Below are 24,432 nucleotides of genomic sequence, written 5' to 3'. Positions count from 1 at the left end.
GCCCGTCTGGCCACCACAGAGGTTCAAAGTTGCCCATTTACGTATTTTTCATATCAATCACACATTCGGTACTCTTCGGTATATCCCTACGGCAAAGTTCCGAACCGGACCTAGCTCATTTTAAAGGTATTGACCCAAGCTATTCCCCACTTAAATATTTTTCTGGGATCCGGGCCCGTCTGGCCACCACAGAGGTTCAAAGTTGCCCATTTACGTATTTTTCATATCAATCACACATTCGGTACTCTTCGGTATATCCCTACGGCAAAGTTCCGAACCGGACCTAGCTCATTTTAAAGGTATTGACCCAAGCTATTCCCCACTTAAATATTTTTCTGGGATCCGGGCCCGTCTGGCCACCACAGAGGTTCAAAGTTGCCCATTTACGTATTTTTCATATCAATCACACATTTGGTACTCTTCGGTATATCCCTACGACAAAGTTCCGAACCGGACCTAGCTCATTTTAAAGGTATTGACCCAAGCTATTCCCCACTTAAATATTTTTGGGATCCGGGCCTGTCTGGCCACCACAGAGGTTCAAAGTTGACCATTTACGTATTTTTCATATCAATCACTCATTTGGTACTCTGCGCTATATCCCTACGGCAAAGTTCCCTACCGGACTTAGCTCATTTTAAAGGTATTGACCCAAGCTATTCCCCACTTAAATATTTTTCTGGGATCCGGGCCCGTCTGGCCACCACAGAGGTTCAAAGTTGCCCATTTACGTATTTTTCATATCAATCACACATTCGGTACTCTTCGGTATATCCCTACGGCAAAGTTCCGAACCGGACCTAGCTCATTTTAAAGGTATTGACCCAAGCTATTCCCCACTTAAATATTTTTCTGGGATCCGGGCCCGTCTGGCCACCACAGAGGTTCAAAGTTGCCCATTTACGTATTTTTCATATCAATCACACATTCGGTACTCTTCGGTATATCCCTACGGCAAAGTTCCGAACCGGACCTAGCTCATTTTAAAGGTATTGACCCAAGCTATTCCCCACTTAAATATTTTTCTGGGATCCAGGCCCGTCTGGCCACCACAGAGGTTCAAAGTTGCCCATTTACGTATTTTTCATATCAATCACACATTCGGTACTCTTCTTCATATATTGTAAAGAAATGATGAAGAACGTCTTCATTGAACGAAATCTTTATCTAAACTACATGTATGAATACAATAACGTCGCTAAGTAGCGACGTCCAATATACAGTTACGTAATTACCGCGGTAAACGACGTTAAGACGTTTACCAATTAAACGAAAATGTCTATAATAAAAGAATGTAAAAGTATTTTACAACATTCTGGGGGCCTCAAAATGAGTTTACTGTTCATATTTCAAGAGGGACTAGTTTAACTATTGGCCGTGTAGTAATCAGTCCACTTGATGTACGAATCTTTGCAGCACGAACAAGTCCATCCAGTCCTGTAATAACATCTTCTATTACACCTAATTTCCACATTGTTCTTGGTGAATTGTCCATAATCAATACAACAGAACCAATTTTCACATGTGTATGAATTTTTCCTGTCACATGGTGAAACTCTCTTAGTCCGGTGAGATATTCGGATCTCCATCGATTAGTGAAATGTTCTATTAAAGTTATATTGCGTTGTACTAGTTTATTAGCTTCTTCGTGTGTCTTCTTATTGTCCTCTGTATGTATATAGTTGTCTGTAGATAGTCTTCTCCCGTGCAATAAGTGTGACGGCGTCAACGGCTGTGGATCTCGGATATCCTGTGAAATGTACGTTATCGGGCGATCATTCATAACACTTTCAATCTCCGTAATAACTGTTCGTAACGTATCCGCATTAACTTGGGATCTTCCCAGAACTTTTTTCAGCGTTGTCTTGGTTATTCCGACCAGTCTCTCCCACCATCCACCATACCACGGTGCTGCTCTTGGGATGAACTTCCAGTTGATTTGTATGTTTAGCTCTCGAGGAATTTGGCTTGCCGCTGAAACAAAGGTTGGGGCGTTATCTGAATACACTGTACTAGGGTGTCCTTTCCTACTGACGAAGCGTCTAAATGCTAACATGAAAGCGTTAAGTGTCATATCTGGAACGAGTTCTAAATGTACAGCTCGAACACATGCACACGTAAATAAACAAATGTACATCTTTTTCAAAATTCCGGTTTCCTTAACATAAAGCGGTCCGGCAAAATCCACACCTGTTGTTGTAAACGGAATCGTATCCGTCACTCTATCTTTAGGAAGTGGGGGTGAATCTTGCTGCATAAACGATTTTCCCATGACTTTACGACATTGTATGCATTTCTGTATTATATTGTTCACGCACTGACGAATAGACGGTATCCAATACGACTGTCGGATTTGAGTAACTGTTTGTCCAGATCCTGAATGTAACATTTTCAAGTGTGCATCCAGTATAATAAGATCAGTAAACTTATGTTTCTTTGGCAAAAGTATTGGAAACTTTGTACAGCTATCCAATGAGGAATTGTGTATGCGCCCACCGCATCTTATGATACTTTCATCGTCAATAAATAGGCGTAGTTGTTTCAATAAAGGCAATTCCTTGCTTCCTAAATTATTCGAAATTTTCTCCTTTTCGTCCATAAATCGTTCGTTTTGTACGTCCTTAATCCATAGGTGTACTGCATATTGAATTTCTTCGTTTGTAATGTTTTCTTGTGTGTGTATATGTTTTCTTCTAAGCTGGTATGGTTTGCTGTCTCTGCAATTTCTCACAAATTTTAAAACATAACTTGTAACTCGCAATAATTTCTTCAATGAAGAAAACCTAGATAATTTGATAATTTCTGAAATTCCTGACATTGATGTAGAACCTAATGTCTCTGTGTTATCGATGTCACATGCTGTCGTCAAAAGGGTGGTCTCCTGTTTCGGCTGTTGTGTCCATGTAGGCCAACGATTACCATCTGAGATCCAAGATGGACCATGCATCCATAATTTTGATTCTTTGAACTGTGTCGCTGATATACCACGAGTCTGCAGATCGGCTGGGTTCGATTCAGTTGGCACGTATTTCCATTCGCTGTTACGTGTTGATTCTTTAATCTCCTTAGTACGATTATTTACGAATTTGCCGAATGATTTTGAAGAAGCTATCCAATGAAGAACGATTTGACTATCACTCCATAACACGGTGCGCTCTATTTCTAAGTTATCTGTTAACTGCCTTGCTATACGGACTCCAATGACGGCGGCCATTAACTCTAATTTTGGTAACGTAATTCCTTTAAGTGGCGCAATACAGTTTTTAGCAATGACTAAAGAAGACAAGTTTCCGTTACATAAATATGCGGTAGCTCCATACGCTCTCTGACTAGCATCTACAAAAATATGTAATATCACTTCTCCGTTGTCTTTTCCTGTGAAATAATGACGTGAAATCTGTGTGTTTGAAGTAGCATCCCGAATGTCATCTCTGATTTCAATCCATGTTTTAATTAAGTTGCTAGGCAACACTTCGTCCCAGTCATAATTATCTTTCCATAGATTTTGTATCAAAAGCTTTGCCCTCACAGTAACTGGTCCGAGAATTCCGAGAGGGTCATAAATTGACGAAGATTGTCGTAATATTTCTCGCTTTGTTATTTTTGAATTGTCAATCTGATTGTTCTTCTGTTGAGCAAATGTAAGGATGTCCGACTTCGAATTCCAACGCATACCTAGAATTTTAGTTTCGGTGTCCAAATCTAATATGTTTTCGTGAGCTGCCATATTGCTGAGTTTCTGACTGTTTGATTTCCATGTTCTGAGATTGAAACCGCCGCTACTTAAAAGTTGTCTCGAGTTGTTATACAATTTCAATGCAGCCTCTTCTGTACCTACACTTGTCAACACGTTGTCGACATACAAGTCTCGTTCAAGTATTTTAGATGTAGTACTTGGGTGGATCGATAAATGCTTTAGTAAAGTTGCATTTAAGATAAAAGGTGAGCAAGTAGCACCGAATAATATTACCTTAAATCTGTATGTAGTTAGTTCGCTATAAGGGTTGCTAGGATCACTCAGCCAGAAAAATCGTGTCGCATCTCGGTCCTTCTCGTCGAGTCCAATTTGCAGAAAGGCCTTTTCAATGTCAGTAGTAATAGCGTATCTTTCGAAACGGAATCTTGATAAAATATCAGTAAGTTTATTCAACTGTGGAGGCAATGAAGATAAACAGTCATTTAAGCTAGGTGAATCCGAATTTTGTCGACAGCTTCAGTCGTAAACTATGCGTATAGGAGTGGTTAGCGAATCTTTTTTCACTGGGTGGTGTGGTATGTAATGGATACGGCTTGTAGTATTGTTTTCCGATGTCTTAATTTTCTCAATAAATCCTCTTTCTTCTTGTTCATTTATGATTTCTCCATACAGTTTTAACAATTCGGGTTCTTTGGCGAGACGATTAATAACACTAAAAGTTCTTTTCCGGGCTATCATTTCGTTGCTAGGCAACTCTGGGTGTTCAGGTTTCCATGGGAATTTTGCAATATACTTGTTCCCTTCGAGATAGATACTAGATTCTTGGTAACTGATCATTTCGTCTTGTGCAGATTTTTTGGTTATTTCAAAGTTGTCTTCTGTTCCACTGGACTCAATTTCCCAAAACTTGTGTATTTCACATTCTTCATGCCTGTGTGGAGTTAAAATATTCAAGATGGATGAAGATGACGGAGTGTTATTTTGTGAATTCTGATATATAGGTCCAGATAAAAGGTACCCGACTTTTGATTTCACTGCGGTTGGTCCAGGTCCCCGAATGACTTTGTCCTCTACAATATCCCAAAAGTAATCAGCCCCGATTAAGATAGAAACTTCAAAGTCTTCGTCACGTGATACCGGGTGTGCTAATTTGAATCCTTTTAAGTACGGAAAATGTGACTGATTTCTTGAGTATGTTTGTATAGGGTGAGCAATCTTTGGAACGATAAGTACATTAATTGGTATTAATTCTTTAGTCTCGGCTCGTAAATAAACAGTAGCCACTTGAAGATGTCTTACCTTCGTATTTGTTTCACCGAATCCGGAAACTGTTATAACTTCATTTCTCACTGGTTTCAAGTTTAATTTATCTGCCATATCCTTGGTAATAAAACTGCGCTGTGCACCTTCGTCAAATAGGATGTTTGCTTGACTTGAATGGTTTTCGTTGGACGATACTGTAGATATTGCGGTTTTTAAAAGTACTTGAGCTCTTATTGATGTCGCTAATGCTACTGTGTGATTGCTGTCTGGTTTTACTATTTTACAATTATCCGTTTCTGTTTTTGCTTTGTCTTGCGTATGCTGCTCATTTAAGTTGCAAATACTCGTGTGGTGTCGTTTACTGCAATTTTTACAGGTTTTCTTGGATTTGCAGTGTGCAATTCTGTGACTTCCTAAACAATTAAAGCATAATTGTTTCTCCTTAATTGTGCGCTTTCTGTCATCAAGATTTTTAACTTTCATGCATGCAGTTGGAGCGTGAATGTCGTTACAATAAATACAGGGTTTGCTGGTTAAATTTCTATTTTTTGAATCATAATTTCGATTTGTACTCGCTATAAATGCCGACGTAGGTGTATATTCTGATTCTGATTCGTAACAATTTAATGACTGACCTGCTTCTTGGATTGTAATTTCATGCTGAATTGCGTCACGTAGCAACTGTAAATTCCATCTGTCATTTCCGTGAATGCGTACCATATTTTGTCGGATGTTTCCGGGAATTTTATTTAAGATAATTGGTACTAGAAGGCTCCCGTACGATTCATGTGTTTGTCCCATTCCCTCAAGACCTCGAATGTAATTCTCCATACTGTCGTAAAAGTTCTTTAACTCTCTAATATTCGCGGATGGACTGGGTAGACTAATAAGGCTTTGCATATAGGCATTCACAATTTTGTGAGGTTGACCGAATCTCTGTTTCAATACATTTAGGGCTTGAGCGTAATTTGTGTTTGTAATTTGTAATCCTGAAATGCACTGGCTTGCTTCTCCGTTCAACTGAGACCTTAAATAGTTAAACTTCTGAACGTCGTTTAAGGACAAATTTTCATGAACTGCTGCACAAAAGGAATCCCAAAATGGCTGCCATTCCAGTATATTTCCTCCGAACGTGGGTAGGGTAAGCTTTGGTAATTTATGGTACATACTGGAGTTTGAAAATGTAGATGAAGAATTATTTGCTGGCGTGAAACTTACTGGAGTCGGGTTTATTTGGTTGTTTGAAAGTGTAAATTCTGTTGTGTTATCTGCTTCCCGGATTACTTTTGATAATTTTGTTAAAGTAATTTGAATATCAAATTCATACCTGTCGGCTTCTTCTATCTCTTCTTGAATATCCTCTTCCGAAATTTCTTCCACAATTTTGTCGTTGAGTTCCGAGATAACTGTTTCCTTCTTCCGTATCATTTCCCTGATTGAAATAATTTCATTGACATCGTATTCCTTCAATAACTCCTCGACATTTCCGCTCACTCGCTTCAGTAATTTCGTGACTGCACCACGATGTCCAGCTCGAATAGCTTTGAGTTTAGAACTCATCGTTCTTTTTGTCACGGCACCAATTTGACATATATTGTAAAGAAATGATGAAGAACGTCTTCATTGAACGAAATCTTTATCTAAACTACATGTATGAATACAATAACGTCGCTAAGTAGCGACGTCCAATATACAGTTACGTAATTACCGCGGTAAACGACGTTAAGACGTTTACCAATTAAACGAAAATGTCTCTAATAAAAGAATGTAAAAGTATTTTACAACAATATCCCTACGGCAAAGTTCCGAACGGGACCTAGCTCATTTTAAAGGTATTTACCCAAGCTATTCCCCACCTAAATATTTTTCTGGGATCCGGGCCCGTCTGGCCACCACAGAGGTTCAAAGTTGCCCATTTACGTATTTTTCATATCAATCACACATTCGGTACTCTTCGGTATTTCCCTACGGCAAAGTTCCGAACCGGACCTAGCTCATTTTAAAGGTATTGACCCAAGCTATTCCCCACTTAAATATTTTTCTGGGATCCGGGCCCGTCTGGCCACCACAGAGGTTCAAAGTTGCCCATTTACGTATTTTTCATATCAATCACACATTCGGTACTCTTCGGTATATCTCTACGGCAAAGTTCCGAACCGGACCTAGCTCATTTTAAAGGTATTGACCCAAGCTATTCCCCACTTAAATATTTTTCTGGGATCCGGGCCCGTCTGGCCACCACAGAGGTTCAAAGTTGCCCATTTACGTATTTTTCATATCAATCACACATTCGGTACTCTTCGGTATATCCCTACGACAAAGTTCCGAACCGGACCTAGCTCATTTTAAAGGTATTGACCCAAGCTATTCCCCACTTAAATATTTTTCTGGGCTCCGGGCCCGTCTGGCCACCACAGAGGTTCAAAGTTGCCCATTTACGTATTTTTCATATCAATCACACATTCGGTACTCTTCGGTATATCCCTACGGCAAAGTTCCGAACCGGACCTAGCTCATTTTAAAGGTATTGACCCAAGCTATTCCCCACTTAAATATTTTTTTGGGATCCGGGCCCGTCTGGCCACCACAGAGGTTCAAAGTTGCCCATTTACGTTTTTTTCATATCAATCACACATTCGGTACTCTTCGGTATATCCCTACGGCAAAGTTCCGAACCGGACCTAGCTCATTTTAAAGGTATTGACCCAAGCTATTCCCCACTTAAATATTTTTGGGATCCGGGCCTGTCTGGCCACCACAGAGGTTCAAAGTTGACCATTTACGTATTTTTCATATCAATCACACATTTGGTACTCTCCGCTATATCCCTACGGCAAAGTTCCCTACCGGACTTAGCTCATTTTAAAGGTATTGACCCAAGCTATTCCCCACTTAAATATTTTTCTGGGATCCGAGCCCGTCTGGCCACCACAGAGGTTCAAAGTTGACCATTTTCGTATTTTTCATATCAATCACACATTCGGTACTCTTCGGTATATCCCTACGGCAAAGTTTCGAACTGGACCTAGCTCATTTTAAAGGTATTGACCCAAGCTATTCCCCACTTAAATATTTTTCTGGGATCCGGGCCCGTCTGGCCACCACAGAGGTTCAAAGTTGCCCATTTACGTATTTTTCATATCAATCACACATTCGGTACTCTTCGGTATATCCCTACGGCAAAGTTCCGAACCGGACCTAGCTCCTTTTAAAGGTATTGACCCAAGCTATTCCCCACTTAAATATTTTTCTGGGATCCGGGCCCGTCTGGCCACCACAGAGGTTCAAAGTTGCCCATTTACGTTTTTTTCATATCAATCACACATTCGGTACTCTTCGGTATATCCCTACGGCAAAGTTCCGAACCGGACCTAGCTCATTTTAAAGGTATTGACCCAAGCTATTCCCCACTTAAATATTTTTCTGGGATCCGGGCCCGTCTGGCCACCACAGAGGTTCAAAGTTGCCCATTTACGTATTTTTCATATCAATCACACATTCGGTACTCTTCGGTATATCCCTACGGCAAAGTTCCGAACCGGACCTAGCTCATTTTAAAAGTATTGACCCAAGCTATTCCCCACTTAAATATTTTTCTGGGATCCGGGCCCGTCTGGCCACCACAGAGGTTCAAAGTTGCCCATTTACGTATTTTTCATATCAATCACACATTCGGTACTCTTCGGTATATCCCTACGGCAAAGTTCCGAACCGGACCTAGCTCATTTTAAAGGTATTGACCCAAGCTATTCCCCACTTAAATATTTTTCTGGGATCCGGGCCCGTCTGGCCACCACAGAGGTTCAAAGTTGCCCATTTACGTATTTTTCATATCAATCACACATTCGGTACTCTTCGGTATATCCCTACGGCAAAGTTCCGAACCGGACCTAGCTCATTTTAAAGGTATTGACCCAAGCTATTCCCCACTTAAATATTTTTCTGGGATCCGGGCCCGTCTGGCCACCACAGAGGTTCAAAGTTGCCCATTTACGTATTTTTCATATCAATCACACATTCGGTACTCTTCGGTATATCCCTACGGCAAAGTTCCGAACCGGACCTAGCTCATTTTAAAGGTATTGACCCAAGCTATTCCCCACTTAAATATTTTTTCTGGGATCCGGGCATGTCTGGCCACCACAGAGGTTCAAAGTTGCCCATTTACGTATTTTTCATATCAATCACACATTCGGTACTCTTCGGTATATCCCTACGGCAAAGTTCCAAACCGGACCTAGCTCATTTTAAAGGTATTGACCCAAGCTATTCCCCACTTAAATATTTTTCTAGGATCCGGGCCCGTCTGGCCACCACAGAGATGCAAAGTTCCCCATTTACGTATTTTCAATACCAATAACCAAAAATCTTTTTAGTCACGTTTATATGTACACCTAATTTATATACTATAGAGTCTTTAATATCTTTGCATTTGAAATATTGAAACACCAGGGTTCTTCTCACTGTCATCTTAGTGGTCTCCCGTAGGTCTTCACTATATATTTATTCTTTTTTGACTTTCCATAGATATTTCTTTTCATATATCTGAATGTTTTTAGAGTGGCCGGCTTTAGTTTTAGTTTTATATATTATATATTAAATTAAATCTTTGATGAATCTTTGCTGTCGTTTTATTGATAAAAATCTATATAACATAAAGACAAATATGCAATTTATATAAGGGTTTATATTCGAGGACAACGAGAATTTACGACAGCTTGAATGGGTCATAAAACTATTTGCGGCGTTATTTTTCACTCCTGTTAACCATGTAACTTTGAAAATTATACTTTTTAATGATTTTCAACTATATTTTAATATTGAACCGACTGCTAGCAACCGTCTGATATTGAATATCGGATATCGAATAACAAACCGGCAGCTAACTTCACATACATATTTTAAACGTAATGAAATGCTTTTAAATTAAGTACAAGCCGCGAAATTGTCGAATTCCGCTGTTGAATTATTTTTTACTAAGATTTAGCGATTTTTGGAACGTTTGAGTCTTATGCAGTTTTTGGGTTTTTAGACATATTGTCAAAATTGGCTGCTGGAAAAAAGTGGCTGCTATCTTGATTGGCCGATAAAAGTGGCTGCCAGCTTGAGTCTGGTCATAGTATATGTATATTCTGCACGAATATTTTTTATCGCTACCATTACATGTATAAAAAACTAAACTATGTGGACCTTATGAGATCGCACACAAGACAGCTGATTGGATAAGTGTGATGAATTGTTACGCCTACATAAAACTGATATCCAATCGAATGCCAGCAGACACCTGTCAGTAAAAACAAATTGCAAGCGTTGATGGTTAGAGATTTATTTGTGTATTCGATATTTGAAAAATAAGTTAGATAAACACTATTCGTTTTCCCTTTTTTTTCAGCTGGATTTCAATAACTTTTTTTACACTTTTTTATGTAACAGAAAGGTATTTGAATAAAAGCGCACCACATGTAATGGAGATTTACAAGCATTTAATATAGCGACTTGTGTTTTCGGAACGTCATATTTTCAATAATTCACAGACTTTTGCAATAATAGTAAACCTTTATTTTTTAACGAACGCCTCTAAATCTGGTATGTAAGAAAGTTAAAAATGGCTTTTGGATTATAGACACAATAAAAAAAATATTGGAATCAAACGCACAAGTCTGACAAAAATGAACGGACAATGCTATGACAATAAACAGAAAACGACAAAAGACATACATAGTACTGTTATATTTTTTCCCTGTCTTAAGTTTACAATAATTTAAATGAAATTTATATAGAAAACATGAAAAGTTAAATGATAATGCATATTATTTACAATATTAAAGAAAAGTAACATCAACAATTTAATAAATTAAACATATTTAGATAAACATATTTAGATTACGTTTTCAAGTGTTAATCCCGACATCCGTAATTTTTAAGGGTATACAAATTATCTGTAACCTCAAGTTGACACATTTTCCCCCACGGCACCAGTCTGTAATTGCATAAATATTTATTTACAATCACTTGTAAACCATTAAATATAAAGTTTTTGATGTGTATATTCAATGAATAATTATTAAATATAATTTCGGCAATCTGTTGATTTTAAACTCAATTCACCACGGTTTGCGCAGCAGTATGACTTTGAACCACTTATGTTTTTTTTTAATATAGAAAATGTTAAATAATTAAATAGGAAGAGGAATGAATTAGAATTGATTATTTTCTTTATTTAATTAAAACATGGCAGACTTTCAGTTAACATAAACCGTCTTCTTTTTAATTTTAATTTTATTCTTAAAAGGGAAGCAACCCCTGATAAACACTGGGAAAGTTTTACCCGTTTTCTTTTCAAATTAATAAAATCGGAACACGACTAAACACGGTCTGACAACGTCTTAACGTAATTTTGTATCCATGGTCTGTTTCGGTCTGACACTGTCGTAACGGATCTAAACAGCTCGCTAGGAGATTCAGTCTTGATAATCTTGACATGCCTTAACGGACTGATTTACCTGATGTGACTATCAATCGTAACAGAGTCTTAAACGGTCTAAAAAGTCTCGACGATTTCCTCTAGCGGTAAATCCAGTCAATCAAGATGTGATCAGACCAAAATGACCGTTTCAGACTGAAATCGTGCTACTAGTGTTGGTTACCTGATAACATACTTGACAATTTTAAAAGGAGCACAATGAGCAACATGATGATCTTTGTTTCATTATTATCAACCTAGTCAATGAATGGTCAGTAAATTAAAGTTGTGTGTGGTCTCTTCTCAACCAAATAAATTCTTCAATTCAACAAAATGTGATTCAAATGTCATTGCTAGCTCTCCCTTACCCCCTAAAAATATCATAGATATTAATAAAAGTACATGAACATGTATGTTGTGTCCTGAAGACAGCGCATCAATCATTAAGTAATCAAAAACAAATATAGAAGAAAAAAATTCTTGCCTACCACTCTTTTAAGGACAAAAATCAAAAGACTAGCACATACTATGAATTTAGTATGTCAAAAGTATTGCGTAAACATTTTCCATCCTCCTTGATGTAAATTTAACGTTGACTATTTTATAGATGTTTTTATCATGTTTATGACCATATTCTTTTAGTGTTGATCATCTAAAATGTAGACGCATGTAAATGAAGAAACATGCATACTGGTAGAGTGCAATGAATTCAATGTCAATAAAAGGTTCTTCTGAAGATAAAATAGAGAATAACTAGACCAATTAAGAAGTATATTCGTGGTCTTTTCACTGTCCTTGGCAATTGTATAACCAGTTATTAAAGGTACCAGGATTATAATTTAATACGCCAGATACGCGTTTCGTCTCCATAAGACTCATTAGGGACGCTCCGATCAAAATAGTTCAAAAGCCAACATAGAACAAAGTCGAAGAGCATTGAGGACCCAACATTCCCCAAAAAAGTGCCAAATACGGCTAAGGTAATATTTTCCTGAAATAAGAAAATCCTTAGTTTTTCGAAAAAAAATAAGTTTTGTAACTGGAAATTTATAAAAATTACCATATAACTGATATTCATGTCAACACCGAAGTGCTGACTACTAAGCTGATGGTACCCTCGGGGACGAAACGTCTACAAGCAGTGGCATCGATCCAGTGGTGCAAACAGTTATCTGTTCAGTGGTCATTAGTTAAGTATTTTTCGAAAAACTCATTATAGATTTTTGTGCTGCCATGCAGACTGATTCATCTTTTACATTGTTCTATAGACAAAGACAAGCACGAATCGGGTATACTGAAAATGTGTTGCTGATTATCTGTTCGTTTGGTATCTACACAAACAGGTGGTTAAGTGGTCTAAGTAGTTACTACTGTAATCACTAGCCAGTCAACAATGAGGTTGTGAGTTCCAACCCGCTAGTGCGGGTGAACTGGACACCAATCTTAATTGACCAGGATTGTCAGTTTTCCTATCGAAGGTCGGTGGTTTTCTCCGGGCACTCCGGCCTCCCCTACCAATAAAAACTGGCCACCACGACATAGCCTAAATGCAATAACTTAAAGCTCTTGGATGGTTTTAACTTCCCAAAAACATGTATATAGATATAGGAAGATATGACATGAGTGCCAATAGGACAACTATCTATCCAAGTAACAATTGATAAAAGTAAGTCATTAGAAGACAAGGTGTATGGTGTAATGGTGTATGGCATTATGTGCAATGGTTGAAGGTGTATGACATTTTTGTGTAACGGTTTTTTTTTTTTAACACTTTAATTGATTCTTTATTGCACATATTGCTGTTTAACAATTAAACTTGGTGTACAGCATTTCATCAAGTTTCCCTGCTAGATTACAACTGAAATACCCAGGGATAATATTCAGTAAAATTAACTAATAAATTACATTGTTTTAATTCACACATTAAACTATTATTATATTTGTTACAAATAGTCTTTTCTACATCACTTAAAGTATTTTCAGATATATTCATATAAAAAATATCTACACAATAATTGTTTTACGGAATTTGATCATTCATCCGGAATGACTTTTTAGGTTCTTTTATTATTTAATCAAAAATAAATTGCGGTCAAGTGACCTCACACGACTTTTCTTATCCTCGTGTTTGGATAATATTTTTTGAAGTGTTTCGTGAATTTGGATTATTAATTTCGATGTGGTTTTAAAAGCTTGGAATAATATTGCGTAAAGGTAAGTTGGAGTGTAAATATATTTTTCACAGTTGCACTTTCAATCTTTATTAAATTTGTTATTGATTTGACCTAGATAAGTATCGTGTCGTGACCTTTAGTTTACCTGTCTAAGGCCGTGTTCACATTGACCTAAATTCGGTGTTGTGTTAGTGTAACTCACACGTAAACTAAACACAATTGCGTTCCCATTGATAAAACTCAATGTTTACATGTAGTTTAAATTATGTTTTATCTACACACAGTCGATAGTCAATGTAGGCCTTGTGTAGGTTAAATGTACACAAAACTAGGCATTTAGGACATTAGTTTTACCGTGTATATATTTAAGGAGGAAACTATTTTTGAGTAAAATTGATATTTTTGATAATTAGTAGTATAGTTCTTTACAGAAATTGTTGTCTAAATTTTACAGATTTTTTTTTGTTAAAAAAAATAACGTACTCGGGGGGGGGGGGGGGGGGGGGGCTATAAAAACATTAAAGCAAGGGGGTGAGGAGGTTAGCTATGGATTTTGTTTTGGAAACAAAACATGTTTCCGGTTTTTGGCCCTGATTTTTTTTTGTTTGTTTCACCCTCAGCTGCCACTATATATAATGCTAAAATTGATTTCGAGTAGTCACCAAAACTTGTCCTGAAAATAAATCAATAGCCCACGCCCCCTACCTCCGCTCCTCCTCCCCAAAAATTGAAGTTAATAGTGGCTGCCTAATTCATTTGAAAAGGTCTTCCCGAATCGACTTGACGTACACAGAAATATTCGCCACTGGTCTTTACTCAAACAACGATTCACGCATAAATGAATGACTAAAAAAAGTGTGAGGTAAATGATATGTTTGTCTAGTATCTCAGATCCGTTAAATAACACTTAAAGTAGATAAAAAAAACGGTACCCTATTCCTTTACCAAATACTCATTGGAGAAGAAATACCATTTGAAACGAACAGAAAAGATGAAAATGTAGTGATCCCTAATATCTCAATCCACTTTCTCGGCTGTAAGCACGCTGCTGCAGCTAACATTTTCTAATGCGTAATCGAGACATCTCTAGTATATTCAAACTATTGCAAATTATAAAAATGGCTTTCATAAAGTACCCACCACTTAACTTAAAAAGGGGAGGGTTATTTTTTTATCTGATTATTTCCACCGGCCCTTTTGAAGACAAATGGTTGATCCCTTACCGCTAGAAAAAATGTCCAAAAATTTTGAATTCAGTTCTACGTAATGAACGTTTAAATGACATATTGTTTACAAGTGAGAACAAATCTTATGTACAGGTAACTAAACAAGGTGTATAGATGTGAACAAATGTAATGTGAAACCAGTGTACACTACACTAAACGAATAACAAACATGTTTACCCTACACGGCGTTTGGTGTGAACACGGCCTAAGTTTGTAAACAATACACACATATTTAGTGTACACGTGTCGAAGTACCTATATATTGACAAAGACACACACACACACCTACACACTAATTTATCTGATTTACCCACATTATCATTCATACATTATAGTAATAATTACTGTACACACAAACTTCGGCGCTTACAGTCATTCTTGTTCATTGCCACATGATAAATTTTACAAACAAATTTCTTTCCATACCTTTCACACATACTCACACCTTAGGCATAGCACTTACAGATAACTACTTGCATAGTACATTTATAATAAAGGAATAAAAAAAAACACACATGCAATCACACATAATCTAGATCTATAACATCTGTTTTTTTTCTATACATGTAGCTTAAGTTAACTATAAAATGACTTCATTTTTATACTTCAAAATATTCAACACCTTTGTAAATAAACTACTGATCTCTGTATTGGTCATACTATATAATTCTACAGTATTTTCTTCCTCATATTCAAAAAATTTTAAGGTGTCTACTGCTTTGGTTTTTTTATTGGAAACATAATGTGATTTATAGACTGAAAAGAACATTAAGCTAAGCAAATGATTTAGCGCATAGTATACATTGTCATGAATTTTGTATCCTATAACCAACGAATGAAGACTTATCACATGTTCGCCTATGAAGACTTTTTTAAGTAAAAATTTCATTGATTTCCAAAATGTTTTATGATATGAACATGTAATGAAAAAATGATTATAATTATCTATTTCATTGCAATATGAACACAAATTGTTTTGTGAAATTTTCCACTGAAAAAGCAACACCTCATTTGGCAAAATATAGTGCATTAATTTCCATCTAAACATTTTTATTTTATTATCTTTAAGATATTCAAAATTAAATTTAATAGAGTCTTTAAATTCATTTATTAGTCTCCCTTTGCTTAAGACTCTTTTCCATTTGAAAAATCCTACTGGTATTCCTGTTTTTGACACACTTAATACTAAGTTGTATATGTTTTTAGCATTAATAGTTAGAACATCATTACAATCTCTAAGTTTAGTTTTTGTTCGGTTGATATGGACTTTTGTTTTGATTGATTCTTCTGATTTTAATTTGTCGGTCCATTGCTTTGGTATGGATTTTTTTAGTTTTGAGAATTCAGAAATCCAATTCCTTTTATTTCTTAATTTTGAAATAATCATTTCTTCTGATATATTTCCTCTTTTATCTATTAGGTCATTTATATAAAGTATGTTACTATCAATCCAATTATCACAGAACAGACATTTTCCTTGAAATTTTATGAATTTGTTTCCCCATATAACTTGTTTCCTGATTTCTAAATAATTATTGATTTGATCATGATGATTGTTTTCACAATTATTTACATTTATCCATGTTTTTATCATCTCTTGATAGAAGGTTGGTGTACTGTTCCATATGTTTTTATCTAGAAATTTTGTGTTATTCACATTCATCTTAAAAATAAGAAGGTTTTTTCCAAATTTATTAAGGTATAGTTTTGATAATACAGACCAATTTGCACTTTCTGATTCTAATATTTTTATAATCCATTTTAAATGTATAGATTTTATATAGGATTCTATATCAATCATTTTTAACCCCCCTTCTGCGAAGTTTTTTGTTATTATTGACCTTTTTATTTTATCTTTTCCTCCGTTCCAAATGAATTTATATAAGATTTTATTTATATTTTGTAGATTTTCTTTAGTAATGATACTGTTAGTCGCAATGTAGGTTATATTTGGTAGAAGAAGAGCTTTTACGACTAATATTTTTCCAAGTATTGGTAACTTTCTTTTTGCTCATCTTTCTACAAGTTTCGTTAATTTGTCCAACACTTTTTCAATATTTAATGTTTGACACTCTTTTTTGTCATACCCAAAATATATTCCAAGGCTTTTGATTGGTTTGTCGGTCCAATTTATATTTTCATATTTATCTTTTGAACTTTTTAGTCGTCCTAGCCATTCCCCTTCAGTTTTATTTCTATTTAGCTTAAGCCCTGAAAAACTTCCAAATGTTTCAATTATACTGAGAGCTAAACTTATTTCTTTCCTTGACTGAAGAAAAAGTGTTGTATCATTAGCTAATTGACAAATTTTTAAATTACAAGATTTTCCATCTAATGTAATTTTTATACCTTTAAAATCTTTATTACTTCTAAGTCTTATTGCGATTAGTTCTACTGTTATAACAAAAAGTAACGCTGAAATCGGACACCCTTGTCGTATCCCTCGAAATATTTTAAACGGACCTGAGACCCACCCATTATTTAAGATACATCCCTTAATGTCGTTATACATAGTTTCCACCCATCTGATAAAGCTACTTTTAAATCCAAACCGTTTCAGTGTTTCCGTCATAAAAGTCCATTCTAGTGAGTCAAAAGCTTTACTAAAATCTAAGAAAAGGATTGCTCCTTCTATATTAAATTTCTCAGAATAATCTATTATATCTTGAATTTGTCTGATGTTAAAACCAATATATCTATTTTTAACATATCCTGTTTGATCTAGACTAATAATAGATGGTAGTACTTTTTAAGTCTCTGAGCTAATACATAAGCTAATAGTTTAGTATCAATGTTTAATAAAGTTATGGGACGATAATTATCTAATGAAAGAGGATCATTTTTTTTTTAAATTAGTGAAATTGCACCTTTCTTTTGTGAGTTTGTTAGTCCTTTTTTTTCATAATTATAATTAAATACTTTGACAACAATATGTTTAAGGCTTGTCCAAAATTGCCTATAAAATTCTACTGTCAGTCCTTCAAGACCAGGGGATTTATTAAGCTTCATTTTAAAAATTGCATCAGTGCATTCAATTTCTGTTACTTTCCCTTCACATTGATTACTATCGGAATCTTTAAGTGTTTTTGTTAATTTTGTTTCTTTGATATATGTTTTAACTTCATTTTCACAAGGATTAGTAGACTCATAAAGTTTTTTGTAATATTTCACTTGTAGATTTAGAATTTTATCTTGATCAGTTGTTGGGATCCCATTTTCATCATATAGTTCAGTTATAATCTTTTTTGTTTGACGACTTTTTTCTAGTCCCAAAAAGTATGCATTATTTTTTTCCCCTTCTTCGAACCACTTTACCCTTGATCTTATTTTTTGTCCTTTAATTTTGTCTTTATATAAACAATCTAGATCATTTTCCAAATTCTCAATTTCTTTTTGTAATATATGATTTACATCTGTACCATTATTTGCTTTATTATTGAGATCATTTAGTTGTTTTTCTAGGATATTTATTTTATCTTTTTTAAATTTGGCTTTTCTTTTACAATAGTCTAAACTTGCATCTCTTACCTCTATTTTCAAATTGTCCCATAGTATCCCTAAATCATTGCAGTTAATTGATTCGTTTTCATATCTGTTTATTAATTTGTTTATTTCCTTTACATAGTCATCATTATTTAAAACACTGGAGTTTAATTTCCAGTAGCCACGCCCCTTATTTCCTCTTTCAGTATTAATTTTCAAAGATACTGTACTAAAGGTCTAATATCGCAGCTTTTACAATTTTTTTGTACTTCTTTCGAAATCAGAAAGTAATCAATTCTGGTGGCTTCTGATCTATCTTTTCTACACCACGTGAATTGCCTTAGATTTTTATTTCTACTTCTCCAAATGTCTATCAATTTACATGATTTTATAAGCCCTTTTAAACCTGTTACTGGTTTATCAATTTTTTTAGAGGATTTAGTTTCATTTTTTGTATCAGTTAATGACCAGATGTCGTTAAAATCTCCCCCAAGAATTGTTTGACCTAATCCATATTTATTTATATTTGATTTAACTGTTTTGAAAAAACTATTTCTTTCTCTTGATCTATTTGGCGCATAGATATTTACTAGCGTGTAAATGTTTTCATTTATTTCAATATTAATCAAAATAAATCTGCCATCAGAATCTTTATGCTCATCAATAATTTTAAAACTAATTCTATCTTTTATCCATATTGCTACTCCACGTGAATTACTGGTACCATCACTTCTGAAAATGTTTTTACCAAGTTCTTTAAACAAAGTATCTTGCATTTGTTTAGTAAAATGAGTTTCCTGTATAAAAGTTATATCACATTTTTGTTGATTTGTCCAACTTACTATTTTATTAATTTTTTCAGGTTGCTGTAGGCCATTAGCATTGACCGTACAGATGTGCAAATAGTTTTTCATGGTGGTTTATAGTTGGATATTTTAAATTTCATACAATACCATGGTGAGTTATCTTTCTTACCATTAATAATGAGGCATTTGGTATTGATTTTATTTATTATTTAGTTATTTCTTTTGACTGACTTAAAACTAAATTCTTTTAGTCTTGTTTCTTTCCAAGAAGAATTATTTATAGGACAGTTTACATACTGATATAACATTTGTTTTACCTGAGAAATACCGTTATACGCCTCACTGATTGCGATTGGTTTTTCAGATCGTGGGTATTTAAACGATGAATTTCGGTCTGTGTTTGTTTTTTTCTCAAATAATACCGCTTTGTTTACTATCTCTTTGTTTATAGTCGGTGTATTCCTGAACAATATTTTTAGCAGTTTATTTTCCCGTACCGTTAAATGTATTATGTTATCGATCTTTTCCATAATTAGCCTATTCTCATGATGATTATATTCGTCAAGCATATGATGTTTGTTTTGCAATAGTTTTAGACTTTCGCTGTCCAGGTGCTCTCTACTTTTAGTTGTCTACGTTCTATATTTTGACCTCAACGTTAAAGTATTTATAGAATTTCTGGTCAAGGTTATTTCATCCGTTTTTGATGGAGATGTTTCAAGATGGATTAATATGTTTTCTGGATCAGGATATTTAGTAGCAGATGGTAAATACTTTAATTTAATATTATAGTAACATGACATAAATATTATCATGCACATATCTACATGTAGATTCTGGAGTACACAATAAAAAAAAATTGCCACTTTATTAAATACACATACATTAATGTATTTTTTATTTTTATTTGTCTTTTTCTTTTTCAGGATAAAACTTTCATGAAGAACAGACCATTTATAATCTTCATTATTGGAATTGATTAGACTATCTGTCAGTCTGAATATTTTAAGAGGACAACCTTCATCAGCTGTTTCACATAACAACAAACATTTTGAGACATATCTCGAATAATATATACAGTTAAAAATAAATGAAATCAGTGCTATACATACTGTTTTGTGAAAAATATGATTGACAAAATGTATTTTTTTTTAGTTTTTTTTATAATTTAAAATAAAAGAGTTCTATAGTCTTATATTTTGTATTTTAATTTAATAACAGATATTAAATTAGCGTCTCTTTTTTTGGCTTCTTAGCAGCCTCATCTCGTGTTGCGTCATGCAGATTCTCTGTTGGGGTTACTGGCGATTTTTCAATGTTCTTTGTTTTTGACTGTTTAGGTATGCTATTTGTAGTGTCACTCTGATCATGACTCGGTCTTGCTGTCAAATACCTCGAGATACCTGGTCTTCTGTCAACACTTTTATTGATTTTATGTTTTTCCTTATGCTGTTGGGAATTGTCTTTTCCAGTGGACTTACTTTCCTGAGCACCAAGGTTCAAATGCGAATGTTCCGTGTCACTCTCTGACCAACTTCTACCCTTGGTATTCAGGAGAGGTTTTGTCGTGCATTTGGAATCGACATCACTATCCTGGACTGACTCATCATTATCTTCAGTTTGTTGATTGGTCTGTACATCATTTTCACTTTCATGGAAAATGTCTGGATTGCAGACACTCTCCATGTTGGTCATATATGTATTGCCTTCTTCCTCAACTTCAACATCAGAATGCTCTTCACACTCATATTGTCTATGTCCTAGCTGACCACATTTTTTACACTTCCATCCGTTTGAACAATTGTTTGCTGTGTGCCCTTCATCTAGACACTTACTATATTTCATATTTGGTCTGCTTGTAGATGCTTGGCCAAAATGGCTAATAGTAGCCCAATAATTGCATATTTTCATCGACCTCGGCAGCGGCGGATCAAAAGGTTTGCATATGACTATCCTATCACCTGTTCTGCAGTTTGTTACAAGATTGTCAATCTTTCCCTAGAGTGAGTGATTATCTCACACTTGCTAACTGAGGTTTCAAGAGTTCTCAGGATTTGGTCGTCATCTGCTGATAGAGGAACATTTTTGACTCGTACCTTTATAGCGTTTGGTTCTTCATTCATGGTTACTTTTGGGTTTCTCAAGTACAGGGTTATTGATTTTCTTCTGATGGTTAATCCCAATGACAGTAGTTCTTTTTTGTCTTGTTCATTGTCGAAATATATTCGCCAGATGCCTCGAACTCTCTGTAACCCAATTAAAGCTCTAACTGGTACCTGCTCTTCTATTGCTCGATATACCTCTATATTTAGTAGGAATGGGCGTTGACCTAAATGATTCATATCATGTTCACCAAATACGTCTGTTTCGAGAAGAAATATTGGTTTGACATTACCAATCTTGCAGTCATCATTTTTGTTTTTGTATCTGTTTTCATCTCTAGCTGCTTCGGCATGAGAGGTGGCCATTTTGTTTTCTTCGTTTGGATTTTTTTTGTCTTTACACATCGATAAATACTAAACTATTTGTCCGTTTTTGAATGTTTTAGTCTCAAAAGGAATGTAAACATATATTGCATACAGTTTTCAACAATTCATACCATACTATCAGCTGCAATCTTTCAAAAATTCACTTTTTTGCGGAGCTATAAAACACTAATCACCTTGGTTCAAGGGCCATAACTCAACCTCTCGTGTAACGGTTTATTATATTTTTTCCTCTGTGATATTTTTTCCTCTGTGATATTTTATCCTAGGGATAATTTGTCACAGTATTTTCTTTTCAGACATGGTATTTCTCAGGTAGATTCGGAGGACTGAAATTCTATCTGTCTTATGCAGATAGTATATACCAGTATATATGTTCCGTTCCATATTTCACACAACCTTGTTAAATAAGAATATCATTGTCTACTATGTAAGGTATTCGTAATAAATATATACATGACCATAATAATAACTGTTTCACCAAAGTAGAACATATTTGCATAATTTATCAATCAAAGGGAGGTAATTTTGAGCCATTTATATTTGTTATAATGATTTAAATAAAAAGATGACCTAAATCATAATTTAATAAAACATAAAATAGTTTACAGGTAAACACTATCCAGCTGTAGAAATTGTTTTTGTTCCTATATATTGTTATGTTATGAATCATCTGGTTTCATCTGTATTGTATGCATTCTATTATTCATTGTATTGTTATATATCTTAACTGTTGTAATGCAACTATATTTCTACCTTTACTTTTTATGTGTACCGATATCTGAAAACAACTCACTTTTACCTGTATTTCACTTACCTAATTTTGTATTTTAAATTGACCATGATAATATTTCACAATTAGGATCCGTGACATACCTTCCTGTTTTGTTCTATATGTTTCATAATACCTGTCTTGTCTGATATTTCAGGATATTATTTTCAATTATAATACATATGCTTGTTTTTTTTATTTACTAATTTAGTTTATATTCAAATACACTATTATTAGTCCATACAATTTGCAAAGATTAAGTGGTTTTTTTATTAACTATTCAATATTTTAACTTCCAAGATAGAATTGCACGTCGATGGATAATATGTCACAATGGACTATTATACACTAGATGAAAAAATAACAACTTCTGTAACATTTTCCTGCCGTATAATGTATCATCCGGATTGAATTTTGCTTTACATATGGTGCTATGGTATAGTGTAAGGTTATTGGTGTATGAGGAGTGATGTGAATGTTTAACATGTATATGCTATAGGCATTTTCTAAATTTAGGCATTTTGTAAAATGACTGAATATTCAGGCAATTTATAAAATGCCTAATATTGACAGGCATTATTCAAAATGACTAAAAATACCTATTAATTTTATAAACTGCCGGAAAATTTGAAACGAAATTCAACAAATTTATGAAGAAGGATATATTTGAGATCCAAACGACAACAGTGAACATAAACACAATATTTTGCAAAGAAAATTATTAACGGTTTAGTAGAATTAATTTCTTTTCCAAAAACCAACTGGGAAGGTTTGTATGTCATATGGTATGTTTTGTTTAGTGAAACTACGTTAAAGTCTTATACTTACTCTGTATTTCATAAAGGAGAAGGTTCAGTGAGACTCCTTTTTGGCCCCAAAATATAGCAGTTTTAGAAAATTATGAAATTGTAATCTTTAAGCTATATTTTGGAAAGTAAAATGCTTCTGCTACATAAATATGAGCTGTTTTTGACAATACAATGCACAAATATCGCGTTCTAGCATCATTAAGTCATGCTAAATTACTGAAATCCTCAAAATGTTAGCATTTTAGTAAATTTTTAGACGGTTTCCGTCTAAAATGAAAGTGGCTGCATTCGTGTTCATTCATTATATTGAAATGTAAGTTGTATTTGATGATAATACAAAACATATATAAAGTTTGAGGATGAACACGGGTGCGGCCACTTTCATTTTTGACAAAAACCATCTGAAAAGTGACGTTTTTTGGCATATTTGATAGATTTTTCATATTTAAGCTTGAATCAGCGCGTTTTTAATGACTAGATCAGTTAAAATCTTTCACATAAACTAATCGAATCAAAAATGAAATAGACACTTAAGTGTTTAAAAAGTGTCCGAAAAGGTGCGTTAGATGAACCTGAAATTTGAGGCCAAAATCGGCCCTTACCGGACCTACTCCTTTATGATTATTTTGTCAAAATGGCAGAATGGTCAAATTGTTCTGTCAATTGAACAAAATTTACAAATGACTTTTTTGTTTACATAATCTAGGGTTAAAAGGGCAAATTGAGTTAATTGACTGAATGTTGTTTGTTTTCAATCGCATATATGTCATTCATTATTATAATTCGTATGGGTTATGTCTGCAATGGATTGACCTAGATAAAGGACAGAAATGTCGACTGCAGCTTGCGATTGAAATGGGAGTATTTTAGATATTGACAGAAAATTCCACCTGCAGAACAGCAATAAACGTGCACATTTTTAACAGTTGGCAATTTATTTAATGTTCCAATTAAAAAATAATGAGGATTTATAAATCAACATCCAAACCAATTTCCTCTATAGCATCGAGGTGACCATACAAGGCCGTGTTTTATTGAGCAACAAAGAGTATGTTAATCTTAACTGTCTCAAGGGAGATCCTTGGTCTTTGTAATCTGATGAGTGAGTGAGACAGTAGTTGACTGTGGTTAAAATTTTGAAAAATCCACCATGAAATAACAGTGTCAGGATAACTTTCTCCTGCATAAGTTGCATCACTCGTCATGGGCAGAATTGCTTCATTTGTTAAAAAGCTATAAGCCATATTTCTTGA

General features: G+C 34.7%; 3 protein-coding genes and 1 long non-coding RNA gene across 4 annotated transcripts; 1 reads left to right on the top strand and 3 right to left on the bottom strand.

The window, feature by feature from the left end:
- Nucleotides 1-1,342: 1,342 nt before the first annotated feature.
- On the bottom strand, nucleotides 1,343-3,727 carry LOC134698090 (uncharacterized). The gene has a single exon (XM_063560382.1). The coding sequence runs from the start codon at nucleotides 3,725-3,727 to the stop codon at nucleotides 1,343-1,345; it is 2,385 nt and encodes a 794-aa protein (XP_063416452.1).
- A 486-nt stretch (nucleotides 3,728-4,213) lies between these two features.
- On the bottom strand, nucleotides 4,214-6,520 carry LOC134698089 (uncharacterized). The gene has a single exon (XM_063560381.1). The coding sequence runs from the start codon at nucleotides 6,518-6,520 to the stop codon at nucleotides 4,214-4,216; it is 2,307 nt and encodes a 768-aa protein (XP_063416451.1).
- A 6,994-nt stretch (nucleotides 6,521-13,514) lies between these two features.
- Nucleotides 13,515-20,273, top strand: LOC134697176 (uncharacterized). Its single transcript, XR_010103079.1, has 3 exons — nucleotides 13,515-13,637; nucleotides 19,169-19,263; nucleotides 20,039-20,273. It is a non-coding gene; the product is annotated as an uncharacterized LOC134697176 (long non-coding RNA).
- Nucleotides 20,274-20,336: 63 nt separating this feature from the next.
- On the bottom strand, nucleotides 20,337-20,957 carry LOC134698088 (protein SREK1IP1-like). Its single transcript, XM_063560380.1, has one exon. The coding sequence runs from the start codon at nucleotides 20,955-20,957 to the stop codon at nucleotides 20,337-20,339; it is 621 nt and encodes a 206-aa protein (XP_063416450.1).
- Between the last annotated feature and the right edge of the window lie 3,475 nt (nucleotides 20,958-24,432).

Source organism: Mytilus trossulus, chromosome 14 (genome assembly GCF_036588685.1).
Source record: "Mytilus trossulus isolate FHL-02 chromosome 14, PNRI_Mtr1.1.1.hap1, whole genome shotgun sequence".
Taxonomy (NCBI): domain Eukaryota; kingdom Metazoa; phylum Mollusca; class Bivalvia; order Mytilida; family Mytilidae; genus Mytilus; species Mytilus trossulus.
Note: the sequence above shows the minus strand (reverse complement) of the source record. Positions and strands in the feature narration are given on the sequence as shown.